This window comes from Urocitellus parryii, chromosome 13, assembly GCF_045843805.1.
Source record: "Urocitellus parryii isolate mUroPar1 chromosome 13, mUroPar1.hap1, whole genome shotgun sequence".
Taxonomy (NCBI): Eukaryota; Metazoa; Chordata; class Mammalia; order Rodentia; family Sciuridae; genus Urocitellus; species Urocitellus parryii.
The window spans coordinates 51,739,642-51,763,525 of record NC_135543.1 but is presented as its reverse complement, the minus strand read 5'-3'; the positions used below and the strand labels follow the sequence as shown (position 1 = coordinate 51,763,525).

Sequence of the window (23,884 nt, the reverse complement as noted above, 5' to 3'; positions counted from 1 at the left end):
AAAAAATTTTTAATTTTTTTGTAGTTATAGATGGATACCATGTTTTTATTTTATTTATTTTTATGTGGTGCTAAGGATTGAACCCAGTGTCTCACACATGTTAGGCAGGCATTCTGCTACTGAGCCCCAGCCCCGAAACATTTACTTTTAAATTAAATAGGATTATTTGACAATTCTATACTAATACAATGCAATAATTTTATGAGTGTAAGTAACCAGGCAATATAAAGTATAAAAAATTTAGAAGACAGAATTTTATCTTTTTGACAGTAATATTTTACAATTAATAAGAACCAATTTCACTTAAAACAATTTTTAATGCTATAATGCAACAAATATTAGTCTCTATAATTAATTATTTTTTGTGCCAGGATTGAACCCTGGGGTGCTTAACCACTAAGCCACATTCCCAGCCCCGCTCCTTTAAAATTTTGAGACAAGGTCTTGCTAAGTTGCTTAGGGCCTTGATAGGTTGCTGAGGCTGGCCTTGAACTTGGGATCCTTCTGAGTCACTGGGATTACAGGCATGCGCCACAGTGTCAGGTCTAAGATAACTTTTTTAGAGCTTTAAATTAAAAAAATAAAAAATAAAAACACTTAACTGTTTAGTAGGGAAGAAACATTTCTGTTTATTAACCTCATTGCATATTCAGAAAGGATTAAAAAACACACGTATTTCCTGGACAAAAACTGTACCAAAACTTTTCCTTACAAAATAACCTCTCAGACCAATCGTTTGGATTTACACAAAGACATATATACTGACACACATTAACTTGAACTAATACACAATTTAAATGTTTTTGCAATAACCTTCTACCAAACTCTTATTGCATTAATGTCAGAGAGTATGTTTTCTTTAACATCTTAAAAATAGTAATAAAAAGTTACAAAATAATGTAAGTGTAGAATTAAGGCTGAGACTATATAATCTAGTATTAATAAAGCCAAACAATACTTATAAAAAAGATGCTGCTGCACATTTTATTTATATACAGAATAAGCCTTTGAAATCTGAAAAGCAACCTGTCACATATTCACTCATCAATATAATGTTATTCTGTGTATCTTAACATTTGAATTCCAAGATACCTGTGCTTTTTTTTTAATCCTGAATTCTTCATCAAGTTTCCTCACATATTTACAATTAAATATCTAGTCTCCAGAACCTTCCTTACATAAAGGCCAAAACATTTCTGTTAAATAAATTCACACAAAAGTAATAAAAAGGCTGTTTTCAAGAAATAGTTCTAACATATTCATGATAATTATACTGAAAAATAGTACATATACTTTTCTTCAGGATTAACAGATGCCACGTGCCAGTTTTCCAGTCATTGACATATGAGCATACGTTCTTCCGACATATTTGCAAGATAATGACAACCAAAGGGCATGGTGACTGGAATAATTCCAGTAAATCCATACTGTCCACTGAGATTCATAAAATTGAATGGTTGCTTTTAGTCATCTGGATACACATGAAAATTCATGCCTAGATACTTGTACTGTCCCCAGGAATATTCAGTTTGTTAAGTCACCTTTTGTTCTTCTGAGAGAGATGCAGAGGCAGAGTATTCTTATTAAGACCAGTGGCCCCTTCTCTATCACCTTTTATACATCTGATTTAGTTGGAATCCTGGTGGAAGTAGGAAAAGAAAAAACATAGTAAGTTTTATGTACCAAAAATTTTCTTTCCTAAACTCACTCATCAATAATTGTTTACTTCACATGTATGCCCCAACCCCAAAGAGTCTGAAAGGCTAAGTAGTTATTGTAGATGGACACAAATACATGTATGTCTATAATGCATGTAAGTAACTTGAAACAGTTCTCTGAAATGGTAGCATCTTGGATCCAAATTCTGCAGATATTAACCTCTCTTGTGCTTTCCCTAAACAAAATTATGATTTTAAGAATTAACAGGAATTCTAATGCTTATTATAGAAGTCACAAAATAAAGACAAGCAAAAAAAAAACATTTTAAAATACCTATAATCTCATTAATGCAGAGATGAACACACCAATATCTTGGTAAACATCAATACTGATGTATTTTTATTCATATACATCTAAATGTTTTCTTTTCTAATGATATCCCCTGAAAATGCTACCCACGAACAGAAGATACACTTTTTTTTTTCAGTGTATTTTTCAGTTGGACACAATATCTTTATTTATTTTTATGTGGTGCTGAGGATCGAACCCAGGGCCTCGCATGTGCTAGGCAAGCGCTCTACCGCTGAGCCACAACCCCAGCCCTCACACTTTTTTTTTTTAATATTGGGGATTAAAACCTAAGGGGGTACCCCACCACTGAACTATATCTCCAGCATTTTTTATTTTTTGAGACAAAGTCTTGCTAAGTTACTAAAGTTCATACTAAGTAGCTGAGATTATAAAACATTTTTGATAGTGCTAACTTAAAATCTTTTCAGTAGAAAATGCATTATAAAACTGTGTCTATTTAAGAAAACAAGATGGTCTACTGAATATCATGTGCTAAACATGGTTAATACTTGCTTTTTTTAAAAAATTGAATATTCCTGAAATCCAGATGCAATTTATGAGTTAATTTGAAGTTTTTCTTAATAGTTCATGAAATGATGGTATTTCTTATAATTAATGACATCTTAGAGTTGATAAAACATGGTATATTTCCTCTATTAAGAGATAATATATACACATACATAATATAAATATATACAGAAACAAATACTTTTTTCTGTTTCTACTATTAAAATTTGTTCCTGGGGGCTGGGGATGTGGCTCAAGCGGTAGGGTGCTCGCCTGGCATGCGTGCGGCCCAGGTTCGATCCTCAGCACCACATACAAACAAAGATGTTGTGTCCACCGAGAACTAAAAAATAAAAAAATATTAAAAAAAAATTTGTTCCTGATTTTGGTATTTCAATACCGTTAAAAGACAGTTTAGTTTTAGACACTCTGACACTTAGAAAGTGTAAGAATTGTCAGTTCAAAACTTACAGAAATAGAGACTGGGAATGAGAAAATTACCTCCACAAGAGGCTTTATTAGAATTTATGCTGCAGCATAAATGGAAGTAATACAGGGACTGATCTTGGTAACTGTAATTTTTTAGAAGACTAGTCTCTCTACTGAATTATATTCCAGGGTTTGTTTTGCTATTTATTTTCTCTCTCATGTTTCTGACTCCCCTCATATGTATGATTTTTGGTTGTACAATTACATTTAAGAAAGAGGATTATACTGTTGACTTAGATTTCTTCTGCTGTTAAGAGAAACAGAACTATTTTCCCATCAAGTGAGTGAGAATTATAACTGAGACAGAATAGAACAGGGTCATTGAAGTCAAAGGTTTTGCTTTCATTGTGGGTGGACAGCCAAGTACAGGTCACTGGCTCCTAGAGGCTGACATTAGACAGGGCTGTAGGGTGCCAGCAACTGTACCAGAAGCCAATATACCAACATTGAATTGACCAATTACCACTGTTATCTAAATATGTGGTATCAGCTTTTTATCTGGAGACAAGATAACATTAAGTTTGGGCTGAAAATATGGCATATTTTAGCTGTGGTTTCCTTTCCTTTTCCCATTCTGTTCCCATCCTTTTATCTCACGTTGCTCCTTTTTAGGGCTGGTCTTTTCACTTTGTTATACTTCCTGACTTGGGAGTCCAAAGTCTCCATCATGCAGACTGTCTCTCATTATTTCTAGTCTACTTCCCAATCCTTCTGTGTCTAGTATAGTCTACCCCTTATTTCTGTTCTCTTATTCCAGAAACCTTTAACTGAATATCAGCAAAATGACATTTTCAGACAAAATATGGCTCCAATTTCTTTCTTATTTAAAAAAATTTTTTTTCTTAGTTGTAGATGGACACAATATTTATTTTTATGTGGTGCAGAGGGATTGAACCCAGTACCTCACAAATGGGAGGCAAGCATTCTACCACTGAGCCACAACCCCAGCCCAATTTCTTTTTTTTAATTAATGTTTTTAATATTTGACAATGAAATATATTACAATTCTTATTACACACATAGAGCACATTTTTTTTTATATATCTCTGGTTGTATATAAAGTATATTCACACCAATTTGTGTCTTCATACATGTACTTTGGATAATAATGTTCATCACATTCCACCACCATTTCTAACCCTCTGCCCCCTCCCTTCCCTTCCCAACCCTCTGCCCTATCTAGATTTCATCTACTCCTCCCATGCTCCCTGTCCCTGCTCCACTATGAGTCAGACTCCTTATATCAGAGAAAACATTCAGCATTTGGTTTTTTGGGTTGGCTAACTTCACTTAGCATTATCTTCCTCCAGTGTCATTCATTTATCTGCAAATGCCATGATTTTATTCTTTTATTCCAGCCCACTTTCTTTTGGTACACTTTTTCTACAAAAGTTACAAGAGAGAAAAACATGGTATCCAAGAAACAGTGATTCAACTTAAGAGAGCAGCTAAGGAAGCCTGAGGAAAGCAGAGCTGCAGGAAGTTTATACAGCAACTATCACTAATGCAGGAGGAAGAGGATCTGATCAAGATACATGGCAAGTAAAAAAAAAAAAAAAGTGGGATGGGGGGGCAATTAGAAACTTCAGAAAAATTAACATACAAGAAATAGTCCAATAACAGGAATACAATTTAATATGATTTTAAGAATGATAGGAGTACAGAAGTTTTATGTGAGCCTGATGTTTATAACACTGAATAGTGGTCTAAGTAAGAGTTATAACATTAGAACCAAATATAGAACTTTGTGAGGTAGCCAGAAATAAGGTGCCCTTGTTTAATCCCTGGTACCAGAAAAAACAAAACAAAAATATACAGAATGTAATACTTATACACAACTTTGCCTAGTACTACAAAATATTTACATAGATATCATAATGTAATAAGTTATTTGAAGGTTTCTACTCTTGAAAAAAACATGGAGGACTTGGGTGTGGCTGCAAGATAAAATATAATAATCATGATAACACTAAATGCTCAAATAATTTAGAACTCAGTTCAAAAATCAATAGGTGAGCAAGGCAAGACAGACCTCCATCCCCAAAGGGACAGGTGAGCTATACCCTCTAAAATTTAATAAAGAAGTAGGAGAAGTTATACTCCATTTATATATGTTGTATCAGAATGTATCTACCTGCATATATAACTAATTAAAACTAATTAAAAAGAGAATGACTAAAAATTAATAGTTAAAACAAAGGTTGCCTCTGGAAAATGGAATAGGTGCGAGGATACATAGGACGAGTTATTTTATTATCATAAGCTCTATCTATACCTTTTGTCCAAAACAGGAGCCACTAGCCATGTGTGGTTCCAGAGCACCTGCAATATAGTTAGTCCTAATTGAGATTTGCTATCTTCTGAATTTTGAAGACTTTGTATTAAAAACAAACAGGTAAAATAGCTCTTTAATAATTTCTTATATTGTTTAAATGTTGAAATAATATTTTGGATACTGGATTCAACAAAAGCTATTATTAAAGTTAATCTCTCTGTTTCTTTTTTACTTTTCAATATGACTCCTAGAGAATTTTAGATTACCCTGTGTGGCTCACCTTACTTTGGCGTCTCCTCCCTACTCCCCCCACCCAGGGCTGAGGACTAAACCTAGGATGTTTCATGTGCTAGGCAAGTACTCTGCCACTGAACTAAATTCCCAATACTATGTACTCACATTATATAATACTATAAATCTATACCCCTATTCAGCTTCTATACATGTATGACTAATGAAAATGATAACTATTAACGATGATAAATTAAAAAAAATAAACTTTAACCCAGTCAACCTCCAAATTGCTATAAAATCTTAACAAGTTTCAAATCAATATCTGTAGTAACTGAGAGGTCTAGGCAAACTCAGTACTGAGATTGGCACATATTCAGAAATATCTATTTACTCTATATCCTTAGCCTAGAAATGGTCCTATGGAATTTCTTCACTGGGAAGAAGGTTCTGTTCTCTTAAAAACCCGGAAAAATGTTCCCCACTACCTGGGGGGGGGGGGCGGCGGGGAACTCCTTAAAAAATTATGTCAATGGGGGGGTGTAGATCAATGGTAGAGTGGTTACCATGCTAGGTCCTGGGTCCACTTCATAGAAGTGCCAAAAAACAACAAAACAAAACAAAACCCAAACAAAACAAATGAACAAAAACATCTTTGGGCTGGGGATGTAGTTCAGTTGCAGAGTGCTTGCCTAGCATTGTATGAAGCTATGGATCTGATCACCAGCAAGGATGTATATACACAAACAGAGAAATCTACATAAAGGCAGAGGGAATAATATAGTGATATAATAATATCCTGTTTTTGAGCTTTAGTAATTATAATATTTTGCCAAAATTTTAAATATCCTTTGCCTGTTTTCTAAAATATAGATTTAAAAATATACCCAGACAACACAAATACCTTAGTATGCATTTCTAACTATACATTTATTTTAATGTAAATATTATACTATTATCCACAAAATGTACAATTTAACATATTAAAGTATATTAAATACTTATATTAAAATGTAACATGAATATATCTAATAGCTAGGTAATATTCAAGTTTCTCCAATTATTTTAACATTGTTGTTTTATTTATATAATTTTGTGATTCTGGGGACTGAACTCAGGACCTACACACATGCTAGGCAAATGCTCTACCACTGAACTACATCCCCAGTTCTTTTTCTTTTGAGACAGAGTCTCACTAAATTGTGGAGCCTGGCCTCAAAATTGAGATCCTTCTGTCTCAACCTCCTGAGTAGCTGCTGTCTGGTTCAACCCTGTTATTTTAAAGCTGGTTTATTCAAATCCAAATACAAACCAAGGTCTGTACATTGCATGCAATTGTTAAGTCTTTTAAATCATTTTTATTGATTCTTGTTCCTTCCTTCTTTATATCATTTATTAGCAAAACAAAAGCAGACATTTGTTCTATAATGTTCTGCATTTGGCTGACTGCTTCCTTGTGATATCTTTTAATTTGGCTCCAAAATTCTACATATGTTCTGGTAGAATGGTAGTTAATAGTAAATGGTGAGCCCTTCTCAAATATGTGAATCAGGGTCTAATGCCTTAAGTCATTTATTGTATATAATAAAGTAATCTTCTTCTTATGTACCCAGAATGGTAGCAGAACACTGAGAAGAATCACTCAAATAATTTTCTGCTGTGTTAAATTCTTCCATGGAACTCCAGTTGAGAAAGTCTAAGAAGAAGTGTCATTACTTCCTCTGTGGCATATACAATAGCAAATGTCCTATGACTTTTAGAGTTACTAAGATTGATAATTGAGATCAGGTGTGCCAATTTGATCTTTCCATATTCAGTTTCCTATCAAATTTTCACTTAATTGTTGAGTACTCTGCTGATTATCATTGCCTAGATTCCTTATTAGCAGCAGCAAAGTCATGATGTTTTCTTTTCTTTTTTTTTTTTTTTAGAGAGAGGGATAATTTTTTTAATATTTATTTTTTAGTATTTGGCAGACACAACATCTTTGTTTGGATGTTTTCATTTTGCCATACTTCCTATACTTTGTTCTTACATAAGAACTTTTTCTATAAAGAACTTTTTAAAAAAGAATGTTCTCCAGCTTTTTGTTAACCTAAAAGTTCATGTAAGAAAGACAGAACATATATCTTTTCTTTATGAATACATCAATTTTTGTAGTAAAGAGTTGGTATCCAAGCAATGCTTCTGATGATCAATGACTTTACCTTTTTAAACACCATAATTTTTTGCAACATGATGGGGAAGTGTGTTTCATAATCTGGCCTCTGCTGATATGTTCAATCTCATTTGTCCCTATCTCTCCCTCTCACCTACCATGCTTGCTATCTACTGGCTCACATCTTCCAAGCCTACTTTTTCTCCAACTTACAGCAATTTCTATATGGCTGACTCCCTCCCATCCTTCTTCAGTTCTCTGCTTCAATTAATTTTTCCTGACAACTGATACTGTTTTTCCCACTACTTTGTGTCATATTATTATTTCCTCTTTTACACAGAATTAGAGAACATGATGAAGAAGCAAGAACCATGTGACTTTTATTCATCCAGGAATATACAACACAAAGTTAGCATTCAAATATTTACTGAATATGCAGGTGAACAGGACATGGAATACCAATCATAAAGATGCCAATATCAAGGGAACTCCTTTATGGTTATGAGAAAGTTACTCAAATACAGTCTATACTTATACCTTTGAAAAATCCCCTATATACCATGATGCCCTTCTGTGGGTTGCCCTTACTGATATCTAAATCTAAAAAGGAAAGGGTTAGGCTGCAAATAGCTTGTTAGTTTTTTGGTAGCCATCTAAATAGTATCTGATTCTTCAAATCAAACATTATAAGCAATTTTTAAATAATGTACAAATTTAAAAAACAGAACAGAAGCCTATATGAAATGTGGGGGGAAAATAAATAATTTTGCATGTCCTATATTTAGGTATGATGATCCTATGAAGCAGAATGCAGGGCATTTGAAACTTAACCCAAACAACAAAAAAAGCAATTTCACTCTTAATGAATTTTAGTTAAACATAAACAACTAACATTTCCAAATAGTAAAAATCATTAAGAAAACTGAATATCCTAGGAAAACAAAATAATTTTCTTATATTCATTATCATTGCTTAGAGTTTTGTTTTTAATTCTAATTGTAGCTCAAGGAATAAATAAGAAATAAACTTATAGTGTTATCATGATCCAGGAGCTTTGATAAACTAACCAATGATAATTTTCAGGTTATAACGTGCTCACCTATTTTGTCTTGTAGTTTCTCTTCTCATTCTTTTAGGAGGAATTGGACAATCTGTCATCTCAACTTTTGTTGAATGACGCAATGAATCATTACACTTACGTGTGGGAGTCATACCTATAAAGATACAAAATGCAGAACAAACTGAAATATTATATGAAAGAAAAAAATATAAACATATCTTAACTTATAAGAAAGATAATAAGATAAAATACTGAGAATGTCTCTTACTAGTCCTGCTAAGAGAACAGTTTAAACCATTCTGAGATGACTTGGAGATTTAAGAGTTTCCTGTCAATTTAAATTCTGGATCATTTGCATCTTTCTTTTTATAGCTGGACTCTCTATCAACATAAATACTTATCTCTACACAGAAAAAGTAGAAGTTAACAGTAAATAAATATATACCAAGTTTCTGCTCTATTAGTTTCAGACTCTTTTCTTGTTCATCTAGTTCTTGCTTTTTCTTCTTCATATCAGGTGTATGAAGGTATTCTAACTGACCATTAAGGTCCTCATTCACACTGCCTAGCTTGCACACAGCAGAACGATACTGTTGAAGAAGATCTGCAAAGAAACCAACCAGACTTTTGGTTAAATTACTAATATCACACCAAATCCACATTTAGGGAAAAAATTAGCAACATTAGGCATTATGTTATAGTAAGACATGGGAACTACTTTTAAAGTCATAACACATTCGATGTAAAGCAATGAAATAAGCAAGCATAGTTAAGACCACAACAAACGACCACTAAATTTGAATATTCTCTGATTGCTTGACTTAGTCTGTGTCAGGAAAAGTTCTCCATATAGAAGTGCTTGGTTAACTGGATCACTCTCTCAAGGCTTACGTCCTCTCTGATTCAATCCCACAGAGATGAAGGGAGTGGGTGAAAGGGAGACACTATAAAAGGAACTAAACATTGTACTGTTAGAAAACCACTGCTTCTCAAATGAAAACTGACTAGAAAGTTTTTAATAAAAACATTTGTAATTATAAGCGTGACACTGAGAATGCTATGACAAGTCATGGAGTGAATATGGCAGTGCTGCAACTTATGAAACATTGTACACTGGAAGGGAGGGAGGGAAAAAGGAAAGAATCAAAAACAGCGATTCTTGAAAAAAAATAGTAGGGTAAATATTTAATTTTAATAAAACTTAACTTTTCTTAATTTGTCTAAAAATGCATTACATTTGATTTCATAGTATAGTCTGTTTACACGATTTACTAGACAATAAACATTAAATACAGTGCCTAGTTTGTTAGTAAACTATTTTGTAAGTAAACTATTCTCCACAGGCCAAAATAGAAATACATTCACAATGTTCTTAATACTGTGACTCACAAAGCATAAAATATTTACTATCTGGCCCTTTTAAACTCTAAATGTCACAAAAAACAATCAATATTTGTGGGAATGAAGAAACACCTAAATATTTCACAAATATATATAGTAGTTTACATACAAAACTTTCCAAGATAATTATTACAAGAACAGAGTATATCAAGTATAAAAAGATGTAGTACATTTAAAGTGTCAAGAATGGTTTAAGCAAGTATCCAACATGCTGGGAATCTACACTTAGAATGAGTGAACAAATACACTTGCATATGTATCTGTGTGCATATCAGAGATGCATAGAACCATAAACATTTCAGATTTTAGAGTTTTTCAGATTTGGGAATACTTGCTTAGACTTCATAGGTTGGTCACCCCTAATCTGAAGATCAGTGGACTACAGATACTCTGTACATTAAAATTCTGTATGTGGAACTGAATGACAACAAAGTCCTTTTGTTCTTTATTCTCTGTAACTAAACTGGAAACCTAGGAAGAAAGTCTAGAAAAAAGCCTGGTTTTCTGCTCTGATGGCACTTCTAATTTCACATTAATATTTTCTGGGTTGGGGATATAGATGAGGTAGAGTGCTTGCTTAGCATATGTGAGGCCCTGGTTTCAATCCTCAGGATTGCTCCCCCCTACCCCCAAAAAAGGACCTTCTTTACCTCCCTTCTTTTCTTTCTGGTACCAGGGATTGAACCCAGGGGCACTTAACCACTGAGTCACATCTCTACTCCTTTTTATTATTTAATTTTGAAATAGGGTCTTACTAAATTGCTGAGGCTAGATTTGAACTTGCTATCCTGCCTCAACCTCCTAAGTCACCTAGATTATAGGTATGTGCCTAGTTTAAAAGTACTATTTTCTAAGCATATACAATAATATTTTGCATGTGAGTGAATTGCAAAATTATGTTCAAACAAGGATATCAGCAATACTGCCCTTATAGAAAAGGCAATACAGAGATTCAGGTTATCAAAATACTGTTTAGTTATAAGATTTGGGAGGTTCCCAAAGCTGTTTGTTCACTTTGATCTTTAGTAAGGCTAGTTGACTCAGGAGGGAATTTTTGTCCTTGGAGTGGTGGAACCTGAGCTGTTAAAAAAATGGCACTCCAAGATGAAGGTGAGGGAACTCAAGGCTGCTAACTCTCTTAAAGTCATTTTTGGTTTTGTCTTGGCTGTTTCCAATTTTCTGTATCTGTGATTTATTCCAGTCTCCTTCTAATACATTCTTATTTAGCTTAAAGTAGTCAGGGATAGCTGCTCTTGCTTACAACTAAAAGAACTTTATACACAAAAGTATCTCTGTAAACTGTCTCATCTGATTTGAATTTTTGTTGTTTAATCAACAGTCTGAAAATGTATCTTTTAAGATATATCAAGAAGAATAAATGTTAAAAACTTGAAATCCTTGTGTTATTAATTTTACATATATGGAAAGTCAGAAAGGCACAGAAATCTTTAATAATTAGAATAGTTTTTTCCTCAAAGACATACAGATATTGCCTGTTATATATTGACATTGAGATGCATAGGTTAACTCTTGCAACTTCTATAAATGTGGCAAAATAAATGTATTTTTAAAAATATATTTTAGTTGTAGATGGACACAATATTTTATTTATTTTTTTGTGGTTCTGAGGATCAAACCCAATGCCTCACACATGCAAGGCAAGCGCTCTGCCATTGAGCTACAACCCCAGCCCTAAATATGTTTTTTATTAAAGTTACACTGTTTTCTTTTTGGTTTTGGAGAAGAAGCCTCCTGTTGCTGGTGGAAGTTAGCATTAGCACACTTGGCTGCGGGCTAACACCACTAGAGACCCTCTATCCCACAGCTTCCCTTTCAACTGCAGTTGTGTTGCTCTGGGATTCAGTCAGGCAGTGAGGGGCCTGCAGGATGTGGTGGAGGCATGGCTGAGATTGGAGTTGGGGGCTATACTACCTGTGATGCCAATATCAGCAGAAGCCATTGGTATCTCCCCTGTGGCTGCCACTGCCTTGGTACTGGGTCCGGCTGTCATCATGACAGTGGTAGCTGCTCCAGAGGCCCCAATCAAGCCACCATCCCTTTTGCAGCTGCCACTGTCCTGATGTCCTCTAGGGTCCAGTCCAGAAACCTCTGTCCCATATACTGCTTTCCATTATGCTGAAGTATAAACCACAATAAAGTTCTTTTAGATGGTTTTATTTCATATTCATGATTTATATGTCAAATTGAGCAGGCAGAACTAGTGGCTCTAACAGCTCATAACATTATCTCTAAGAATGGCTAAAAGTCAGTGAACTATTGAGAGCTGCTCAGAATTAGCAGTGTTAGCTAAGAGCTGTTAGGAGATAGCTAACAATGAGGCAGGAGAAAGAACAGAAATAGGCAGACAGAAAACTTGGGCCCCTTCAAGGTTAGGTTTCTGTCTAAAAGGGCTCAAAGACCACAGATGGAAGCTAGGCCCCATGATGGTCAGGCCAATTTCTGTTTAAGGAGAAAAACTAACTAACAGTGAAATACCTATTGCCTAGTGCCCAGACCCCCTCCAAAAAGGCACAGTAACCTGACTGGACCAAAGGGCATGTAAAGAGCTCATATGGACAATGAATGCCTTACCCAGGATTGGGTTGGGAGCTAACTTCCTTACCCTATAGATTCATATAAACCCCTAGACAATAGCCACTCATTGGCAACCCTCTCTTGGGATCCCTCTCCTTTGGGAGCTCTGCTTCCTTCCTTTTTACTTTAATAACTCCTGTTACTTTGCTCTCACCCTTTCTATTTGTAGATTCAATTCTTCGAAATCACAAGATGAAGGACCCAACCAATCCTATACTCTGTGTTACTATCTTTACAACTACCACTTTTAAAAGGCTAAAATAATAACCCCAAACTGGAAACTATACAAATTCCTCAACAGTAGAATAAGGAAATAAATTGTGATATATTTATACTATAAAATACCATTCTGCAATGAAAATGAACTGCAACTACATACCAAGAATGAACAAAGACAAAAACATATGCATTGCCTGATTCCATTTATATAGAGTACAAAAATCAGCAAAACTGGCCGGGTGTAGTAGTGCACGCCTGTAATCCTAGCAGCTCAAGGAGGCTGAAGCAGGAGAATTGTGAGTTCAAAGTCAGCCTAAACAACTTAGTGAGACCCTGTTTTTAAACAGAATACAAAAAAATAGGGCTGGGGATGTGGCAAAGTCAGCCTCAGCAACTTAGTGAGACCCTGTTTTTAAATAAAATACAAAAAATAGGGCTGGGGATGTGGCTCGGTGATTGAGTGCCTCTGAGTTTAATCCCTTATTTTTTTATTTTGAGATAGGATCTCCCAAAATTGCTTAGGGTCTTGCTAAGACGCTGAGGCTGGCCTTAAACTTGGAATCCTTCTGCTTCAGTTTCCTGGGTTGAGGGGATTAGAGGCATGTACCATTACACCTAACCTAGAAAGCTAAAAGTATATGACAAATACACTTTGCATTATTTATATGTTACCAGTTAATTTTTCATGTTAGATTCTCACTACATTAACCCTTAAATAAAAGGTTAAAATCAAATCAGAAACTGTTATTTATTTCAACCTACCTATTTGTTCCCCTAAGATCAGACACTGTTTTGGGACTGGAGCTCCAAATACCATTCCTCGAAGTTTATCCATTGGAGGAGCTTTATTCTGAAGGCCCCCAAACTTTCCATTACTTCGAATTCGATCTCCATCTCTGGTCAGCAATGTGGGACAGTGTGTAATTTTAACAACCTATTGTAAGTAAGTGGAAATAGTGGGTAACTTACTCTAACAGATAAGTGAAATAATCAGACTCAGAAAAATCAAGGGTTGAATGTTCTCTCTCAAATGTAGAAGCTAGAACAAAGTAAGGGGAAAAAGTGGGAAGCAGGAAGGTCATATACCATAAAGATAGAGGGAAGATCAAGGGAATAGAAGGAGACTGGAGGAGAAATAGAGAAGGGGAAAAAATGTGGAATGAATTTGATCAAATTATGCTACTTGCATGTATAAATATACCATAGTAAATTCTACTTTTACGTGTATCTATAAAGCACCAATCAAAAATAAATGTGTGAGCCGGATGCAGTGGCGCACGCCTGTAATCCCAGTGGCTTGGGAGGCCAAGGCAGTCTCAGCAATGGTGAGGTGCTAAGAACTCAGTGAGACCTTGTCTCTAAATAAAATACAAAATAGGGCTGGGAGTGTAGTTCAGTGGCTGAGCGCCCTGAGTTCCATCCCTGGTACCCCCTCCTCCCCCCCCCCCCCCGGAAAAAAGAAAAAGAAATGAGTGGACGAAGGACAGGCAGAGCAGAGGAAAGGGAGAAGGGAGAGGGAGGAAGAAGGAAAGTGGGGGCACTGAGGACTGAAATGGAGTAAATTAAATTTCATGCATGCATAATTATGTCAAAAGGAACAACTATTATGTTTAACTATAATGAATTGATAAAAGCCAAAAACATTACAGTTCTACCAAAATTATCTGAGATTATCTAAGAGTATCTCTTTTCTAATATTGTCACTGATAATGCTGTCCTGAGTTTCAATTTTATAGTTGAAAAACATATCTCATTTTAATTTGTATTTGGCCTGTTAATTCATATATTTTAATCAATTTTATGTTGATCAATGTGCAGAATTTAAATTGGTTTTGACAAGGTATTTAGACATTTGTATATGTATTGGCAAATGAAATGGTTGTTGTTTTTGCAGTACTGGGGATTTAACTCAGGGATGCTCTACCACCGAGCTATATATCATCCCCAGTCCTTTTTATTTTGAGACAGGGTTTAAGTTGTAAGGCTGGCCTTACCCTTGTGATCCTTTCCCCTCAGCCCCCCAAATAGCTAGGATTACAGGAGTGTTCCACCATGCTTAACTGGAATGATTTTTGTACATAGTTCTAATATAATAAAATTTAAAAACATGTTAGAATTGGAGCTACAGATTTTTAAAAAAGAAATAAAACATATACCTCTTTTCTATAATGATTGGCTGCATCTAGATTATCCAAAATAATGGTGTCTCCTAACAGCATACCAAATACTGAAAAAGTTAAAATAAAAAAGGATAAATTATTAATAAAACTATCACTTATAACCTAAGAAGATATTTTTCATAATCAGCATTTTATAGATCTTTATCATAAACATAACATCTGTATAAAAGAAAGCCACCATAATATCTTTTACCTGTTTCACAGTGTTCTATATTATCTGGAAATGTTAACAAATCTCGGGCAAAAACTGGGTCTCCAATGGGTTTAAAATATAATTTTCCATTTCGAAAATGAGGTAGAGGTCTAAAAAAGAAAAAAAAAACTATGAAAACAAAAAATCCAAAACTTTTAATATATATTAAATAAGTACATATGGCTTTTTAAAAAAAATTATTTATTTTTATGTGGTGCTGAGGATCAAACCCAGTGTCTCACAAGTGCAAGGCAAATGCTCTGCCACTGCCACATCCCCAGGCACCTCCTATAATTTTGTAATGTAAAAAAATTGGAAAACATTAATATACTGAATGTCATTTTAATCATATAATCAACTCCAATTCACAAGTGATATTCCTGAGTGATTAGTTATATGCCCTTAGAAACTAAAACAACACTTACCATATAAAAATTTTCTGGTTTTATCTGTACTACTACCTTCAGGTAGTTTGTATTACCAATATAAGCTACTTGTTATTTGGTTTGCAAGGAAAAGAGAAAGGCATTCTCTTAAGTTGACCCAGATGAGGATGCGATATACAACTGTCTCATGTGGAGATGGGCAAGACAGAAACACTGATAAAGGAGGCAAGTCTTGAGTAAACTGAACCCCTGTCCCTCCCAAATAAAGAATAACCGAAACCTTGAATAACAATGGGATTTCAGAGATGGTAGCTGAGTAGGGACAGGGACTACTTTTTGGTACCCAGGTGTACTTAACCATTGATCGACATCCCCAGTCCTTTATAATATTTTATTTAGAGACAAGGTCTTGCTAAGTTGCTTAGGGCCTCACTTAGTTACTGAGGCTGGCTTTGAACTAACTCTTAAAAACTCCTGCCTCAGGGGATTACAGGCATGTACCATGGCACCCAGGGGGACTTTCTTTATATATAAAGAGAATGAAGAGATGCTGAGAGCTTATGCAAATAGCTAACTTTAGCAGGACACAGAATAACCTCCACCTTTAGGAAAATAATAAAGGGAAGAGGAATACTGGGAACAGGAACAGGGAGCATAACCAGTTTCTAGAGCAAACTTTGGTCCTAAATACTAAATTCATACTTTCCTTAAATTAACCCTTCTTAACTTGGTCTTTAGGGATTACAGAGATAAAAAGAGGCTTCCTGGAGGGAAAATTCTCACAAAAAAGTATTACTCTATCAACGCAGTAAAAATAAATAAATAAATAAATAAATTTCTTCTTTTTAATTTGTCTCACAAAAAATATTACTTTTTAAAAAAACATGCCCAAACTTTTTATTTTGAGACAGGGTCTCCATAAATTGCCCAGGCTGGCCTTAACCTCCTGAGTCTCTGAGATTATAGGCTTATACCCTTATGCATGGCTCAACACTATTGGAATCTTCTATGCTATCTAAAATGGATAATAATTAGCAACAGAGTGGGAGATTTGAGCAGAATCTGAGTTCAAATCCCAGTTATTTTCTCAATCTTATTTTAAATTACAAAATAACATGTAAGTTTATTGACATAGGATATGTGTATTTGAGTTCCTCACTTATTCCCACTTATATAGGCCTTAAAACCAAACATCTACTGGAGTCTGAAAAAGATAAAACTGGCCAATACTGTTAAACATTTTAATTTTTGTTTTGTTAGCATTTCCTTCTAGTATTTTGAGGTGAATTTAAAAAGAGAGACATAGTCAGAATACTTATACAATATTAAAAAAATAAGAATGCCGGGCCGGGGTTGTGGCTTAGCGGTAGAGCGCTTGCCTAGCATGTGTGAGGCCCTGGGTTCGATCCCTAGCACCACATAAAAAAATAAATAAATAAAACAAAGGTATTGTGTCCAACCACAACTAAATAATAATAATAATAATAATAATAATAATAATAATAATAATAATAAAAAGAATGTCTATGCATTCTTCATTTAAAAAATAAAAATGTGTCTAAGCAGCATACAGTGGTGCATATCTATAATCCCAGCTCTTTGGGAGGCTATGGTAGAAGGACTGCAATACAAGGCCAGCCCAGGTAACTTAGTGAGACTCTTTTCAAAAAATGGCAAGGAAAACAAACAAAAAAAAAAAAAAAAAAAGAAAAGAAAAGTCTAAATATTTTCCACAATTTTCCCTAAAACATATTTGAAAAGCAGATGAAATAAAAATTCACTTGAAGAAACTAGATTAATACTATTCTCATATTAAAATAAGAATGTGATAGTCAACTAGATGCTCTTTTACAGTTGTAATATTTATGAATGACTGTGCCAACAAACCCTCTTTACCTAAATGATGGCATATTTTTCACAGAACATAAAATAGGACAAAAAAAAATGTGTGTGTGTGTATGTATATATATACAAATCTCTATATATTTCATTACACACACACACAGCCTATTCCAAAGATATTTTGCATTCTGCTAACGATAATAATATTTTTCCAACTTTCCTGTTGCAAAGGTAAAAAAGACTTGTTCTGAATTTTTGTGTGCATATACTTTTGTGTGCATGTATATCACATATATAACTGAACATTTAGGCCAGGTGGTACTGCCCACCTATAATCCCAGCTATGCAGGAGGCTGAGGCAGGAGGATTCAAAGTTTGAGGCCAGCCTGGGAAATCTAGTGAGACTCTGTCTTAAAAAAGGGCTAGGGATGTAGATTGGTGGCAATGCACCCCTGGGTTCAATCCCCCAAACAAAACAAACAACACATTTAAACAGCAATAAAATAGCATATATAATGAAATACACTACAATATAGATATTAATGAAATATGTTCATCTGTGATGAAGTCAAGAATAATGCAGATAATTTGAGTCTTTTTTCTGTTTTGGTTATCTTTTAGAGAAATTATTTTTATTTATTTGTGGTGCTGGGAATTGAACCTAGTAACTTGCACATATTAAGGCAAATGCTCTACCACTGAGTTAGACCCCCCAGTCCTAGAAATCTTAAAACAAAACCAAAACAAACCACTTATTATATTTTTTTACTAACCTTTTCCAATCTGGAAGAGTCTTCTTATAAATAGAATCCAGGGGTAACACCTGTTGACGACCTTGGGTTTCATCATAGATACGACGAGCAGCATCAGTGGTTAGGGTGACCACACAATCCATGTCACTTGCCAGATGCCAAGAAATAACCATTGCAGCTCTATCATCTTCAATTTGTGCTAGATGTGCTATCTATAACCCATTTAAAAAAGCCAAGTGGAAATTTGAAAAATAAACATAAAAATTTGGTACTATTCCAAATAAAGATGTTCTATGTTCTACTACTAGTAAAAATGTACTAAATAACTAATGCCATTTTTAGATTTATTAAACATAAATATAGTTATAATTAATATAATCTCTTAAGCAAAAACAATTTTTTTTCTTTTTGTGGTATTGGGGATTAAACCCAGGGTCTTATGCATGCATGCGAGGCAAGCACTCTACCAACTGAGCTATATTCCCCAGACCTTAAGCAAAAGTTTTACTTAAGTATTATAATATTTCTTTCATAAAACAAATCTAAACATCACAAACAATAAGGTTTTATTTCATCATCTGCCGATAAGAATACTTCTTTCAAGTTCAGGAAAAATGATCATTTTTCTATTTATAAATACTTGCTGTCACAAGAATTCCTGCTCAAGGTCCACCAAGGTTGGGCTATTGTGGCTAATATCAAACATATTGGTATGGTCATGTCTACCCTTTATTTTTTGCCCAATGTGGTAACAAAACTTGCCTAACAACAAAAATATTTTGTTTCTTTTTTTTTTTTTTAAAGAGAGAGAGAGAGAATTTTTTAATATTTATTTTTTAGTTTTTGGCGGACACAACATCTTTCTTTGTATGTGGTGCTGAGGATCGAACCCGGGCCGCACGCATGCCAGGTGAGCGCGCTACTGCTTGAGCCACATCCCCAGCCCCAAACAAAAATATTTTGTATTTATGTTAGAACCATCATAGTGCCTGCCCTTGTTTTCCAATTCAATAGAAGTAGGTGGGGAAGAAAGTAAGAAAATGGACATGTCAAAAAATAAAAAAACAAAAAACACTAGTAAATATAAATGAAGAAAAAAAATTTCTAGTCAACGTAGGAAAGATTAATAGAGGCAAATAAAAGCAGAATAAACAACCCTTGTTTGTTACAATTAGATTTATTTTCTAAAGAAATACTATAAAACAATGGAGTAAAATCTATTATGATAGTATATCAACTATAAACACACCTATATTTAATTGAATGAAAAAAATCTTAAAAATGCTACGAATTCTTCCTTCTTTAGGGATGAGATTTCAAGATATTTTAAGTTGAGGAGGAAAAGACTAAAATGTCCAAGTTAAGTGAGGTAGTCACATGTTAAAACTAAATACACGAGAATATTTTAGAGGAAATCTTCTATTGCTCCTCACTATATTTCCATTATTACCTACTTTATTAGTTTTATGGCAAATTCCAGAATTTTTTAAAAGGAATCAAGGAAGAAAATTTAGGGACGATTTGGAGGAGCTAGAAAGTTTTCTGTAATAGTAGGGTTTGTATTTCTGAGGGGCAGAGGAGAAATTATATAAAATGAAATTTCAAGTATTTCCTCCAGGAGTTATAATAAAACTGGTTGTAGAGAACACCATTTTACAACAATGTCTTAGCATCTTCTTTTCCAATTTATGAATACACATTCTTAATTTTTCAGTTTGCAGATTTGAATTTGAACAATAATGTAACATGGTTTGATCCATAAACACTGCTACATATGACCCTTTATTTTCAGTGTGTAGTTCAATTCCAGAGTAGATGACAATGTATAAAGAAACTTTCATGGATTCTGAAGTCAGACACACCTGGGTTCACATCTAAGCTCTGCCATTAAATATATCTTAACAACTAATATTTAAGTTCCTTGAACTTCAAGGTCCTCATATATAAGCCAGAAATACAATAAACTGTTTACACAGTGGTTATTGAAGTAGAATAACGTACATAAACAAGTACAGACTTTGGATTCAAACTGCCTATTTGAGCCTGTTGCTAGCAGTCCAATTGTGAGCAAGTTTTTTTAGTCTCTCTATACCTTCAGTTTTAGTTTAATTTTAAAATGGCAATAAAGGCAACGAGATGTATTATATAGAAAAGTCTAACAAGTAAAACATACGTATATGCCCAAGTGTGTCAGGAAAAAATCTATTAAAAATATAAGAAGCAACACTTACTGAAATAACTTACTAATAGTAGCAAATAGATATTCTGAGAAAAATATAATACAGAATGTTCATGATTAAATAGTAGAATCAAAACAAATATAACTTATTTGACAAAAGTAATCAAAGAGGGAAAGAAAACAGAAAAAGGAAGAATGGTAGAATGGTACTCTTGCCATTGGCAGCAAATATATAAGGAATTTGCTACAACATTAGACTTGGAACTCAGAATTCTTCTGATAATAAACTATAAAAAAATCTTAGCTCTCCTTAAAGACCAACAACATAAAAGTATATTTAAATAAGCCCTGATTCAGGATATGTGAACAATTTCTGCCATAGCTCTCAATGACAGAACTAATTATTAATTCAGTTTTAAGCTCTGCCAAATCTCTATTAGGGTACTCAAGAGTAGGCAATTCACTAGAACAAATTAACAAATACAAAGAAATTTGACATTAAAATGTCACTTTTAGACAGCATATTTTCAATAAATAAAAACAAGATAATAGAGTGTACTACTTCTTAAAGGGCTTCAATACATACCTTCCCCAAAACATCTCCACTGCCTTTTGTATAGTTTGGTAGAGTACATGATCTTCTGGGTTTTTTCTTTAGTTCTTCTTGTTCTGACATCTTTCTTTTCAAAAGTGCTTCAATGTGTGGTATCTATAATTTAAAAAGGAAAATTATCTACAAAGTCAATTACTCTTGTACCAGGCAGCCAATAAATACAGCAAAGAAAAGTGAACAATGTGGAAAATTTGAGAACACTAAGTTAATCAGTGGACATTACTTACAACAATGACAAAACACAACTATGGTTAACAGTAATATAGAAAGAATTCTCATCTTCATGCAACCCCACTACCCCTAAGTACTGGGAATTGAGCTCAGGGGTGCTTTAACACATCCCCAGCCCTTTTTATTTTAGACAGGATTTCAATAAGTTGCTTAGGACATTACTAAATAGCTGAGGCTGGCTTTGAACTTCAATCCCCCTGTTTCAGCCTCCAGAGCCACTGGGATTATAGGCATGTGTCACCACACCCAGATCACTGAATCTTTTATATGTGTGCATGTGTAGTGCTAAGAAATAAATCCAGGTTTTTGCGCATGCTAGACAAGCTCTCTATCACATAACTACACTCCCTCTCAAAGACAGAATACTTTTTTGTTTGTTTGGCAGTGTTGGGGGAGTGAGCCTGGGGTCTGGAACATTCTAACCACACATGTTACTACTGAACCTACTCCTAAGTTTTTTATCTTTGTTAAGAAATTTCTATACATACTATTTTTCTTTGAAGTTGAATTGCACATATAGATTTTTAAAAACTCTAAATTTCTTTTTGTTATTTTATTTTTTTTACCATCATGTATGTTATTACTCATGCAGCCCCTTAATGCAGCTCTTCAGCTGGTGTTTTTATTGGTATAATTACACTGAAAATACAATTTTTTCCCCCTTTGGTACTGAAGATTTAACCCAGGAGTGCTTTACCACTGGGCTATATCCCCAGTTTTTTTTTTAATTTGAGACAGTCTCACTAAATTGCTGAGGCTGGCCTTGAACTTGTGTTCTTCATGTCAGCCTCATGAAACAAACTGCAATTTCTTGGAAAAGAGTATTCCATCATTTTGTTTGTACCTTTTAATGTATAGTAACTGGAGTATAATGTACTCCAGTCTTTGTACCCTAAAATAATAGTGCCCATAGCATTCCCAATAAAACATAAGTAGTTGAATTTAATTTAAAAATATTTCACGCACAGTTAGAAACTATACCTGTTGTGTTACAGGAATGTCAATATTATGTGCTTTCAGTTCATTTCGCAACTGGGCCTCTTTTAATTTTGCCTCCTCAACTTGGCCTAAAATTATATATAACAAAAAAATTCCATCAATTTCTGATAGTCCCCAAAACAAAGTTTGTGGAAAAAAAATTCATTTTCAATTTCTTTTCTTTCCTCTTAATGTATAATGTTAAAATGAAAATTGACAGATGATTATTCTAGAAATTCAAAATTAAACTATGAATCTCAAAGTTGAACTCTAATATATAAAAAGGAGAGACACTGCAGCTAAGGGAGATAAAATATGCTCTAGGATCTTGTACAGATTTATTACTCTCTTAATAATAATGTCATCCAAAATCTTTTGCCAGTACCTAGAGGTAGATATTAACATTAACACTGTATGGAAAACCATACATTTTCCACAGATCAGATTTCTAACAGAAAATTCCAAATTTTTATAATTTGTAAATATATAAATTCATTTAAAATGAGGATTATTTCATTTTAAAACTTGCCAATGATGAATAACAAATTATTATCACTAACTTTCTACAGAGTTCTGCATTTCACTTGTAGTCCAGGAAAACAGACACATTTGTGTTTCATGGTCTCCACCATCTGCCTCATCATTCCCCAAAGCCTAATTTTTTATTTCCTCTGACTATAAGATGACTTACATTTGATTTCATCAAGAAGCTGTTTGCTGGCATCAAATAAACTTCTATACATAACAATAGATTTAGATAACTGGTCCTTTTCTTTTGTAAGTGCTGCCATTTGTTGCTGCTTCTTAACATCTAAGAAAAAAATTCAGATTTAATTTAAACAACTTAAAAATCACAACTTTTAAAAAATACATCACAACATTATGTTAATACACAGCAAAGCAAGATTAATCAATTACCTCTAAACAATAGGGTTTCATTATCTATTTTCCTAGAAACTTACCATTGTAAAACATAAATGGTAGGATATATGGTTCTAATGTTCTTGATAAAGATGGTAGCCGAGGCTCAAAAACAATAAAATATTCAGTACTATCCCTTCCAGGACTATTTTCTGCCAGTACTAGACTCTGTATAAATAAAGAAGCATTAAGGAAAATAAAGATTTGAAAAGAAAAATTTCAGTGTTACATATCTGATCATACTGTTTTCAAATAAGTGGTAAATTAAGGTTTATTAAACTATCACCACCACTCAAGACACAAAATAAAACATTTTACCTTTAAGTACTGGTTTAAAAATCAAATGATCTTATCAATACAGCTTATGGAAAAATTATGTATAATAGAAAATAGAAAAAAATAGTAGCATTCCCTTTACACCAGATACATATGGCCACTTAGATTTGCAAAATCTTCATTCTCACCTTTAAGGTGAAGCAATGTGAAATAGCTTATGAGGTGAACATTATAAAAACAACAGAAAGAAATACCCGAACCCCAATGCTGAGATTAAGTTACAGCTGTTACCATGGAAGTAGACCCACCAGTCCCAGGTGACATTTCAAGAGGTACTAAAAAGCTCTCAGGATTTGTTCTTTAAAATTTTATTTTTTCACTAATCCAC

The 23,884-nt window shown here is 33.9% G+C and overlaps 1 protein-coding gene across 2 annotated transcripts in view; it reads right to left on the bottom strand.

The window, feature by feature from the left end:
• Positions 1-642: 642 nt before the first annotated feature.
• Smchd1 (structural maintenance of chromosomes flexible hinge domain containing 1) overlaps positions 643-23,884 on the bottom strand; it is a 154,982-nt gene continuing 131,740 nt past the window's right edge. Inside the window, exons 38-48 of one of the 2 annotated variants that reach the window (XM_026394534.2) lie at positions 23,262-23,388; positions 22,991-23,110; positions 22,303-22,388; positions 21,064-21,186; positions 18,320-18,510; positions 15,319-15,428; positions 15,102-15,172; positions 13,708-13,879; positions 9,176-9,334; positions 8,770-8,884; positions 643-1,639 (exon numbers count right to left, since the gene is read on the bottom strand). In XM_026394534.2, the coding sequence (XP_026250319.1) occupies positions 1,615-1,639; positions 8,770-8,884; positions 9,176-9,334; positions 13,708-13,879; positions 15,102-15,172; positions 15,319-15,428; positions 18,320-18,510; positions 21,064-21,186; positions 22,303-22,388; positions 22,991-23,110; positions 23,262-23,388 (1,299 nt within the window). In that variant the 3' untranslated portion in view covers positions 643-1,614. Of the gene's footprint in view, positions 1,640-8,769; positions 8,885-9,175; positions 9,335-13,707; positions 13,880-15,101; positions 15,173-15,318; positions 15,429-18,319; positions 18,511-21,063; positions 21,187-22,302; positions 22,389-22,990; positions 23,111-23,261; positions 23,389-23,884 lie in introns of those variants that run through there. The other variant, XM_026394535.1, reaches the window with a different exon arrangement.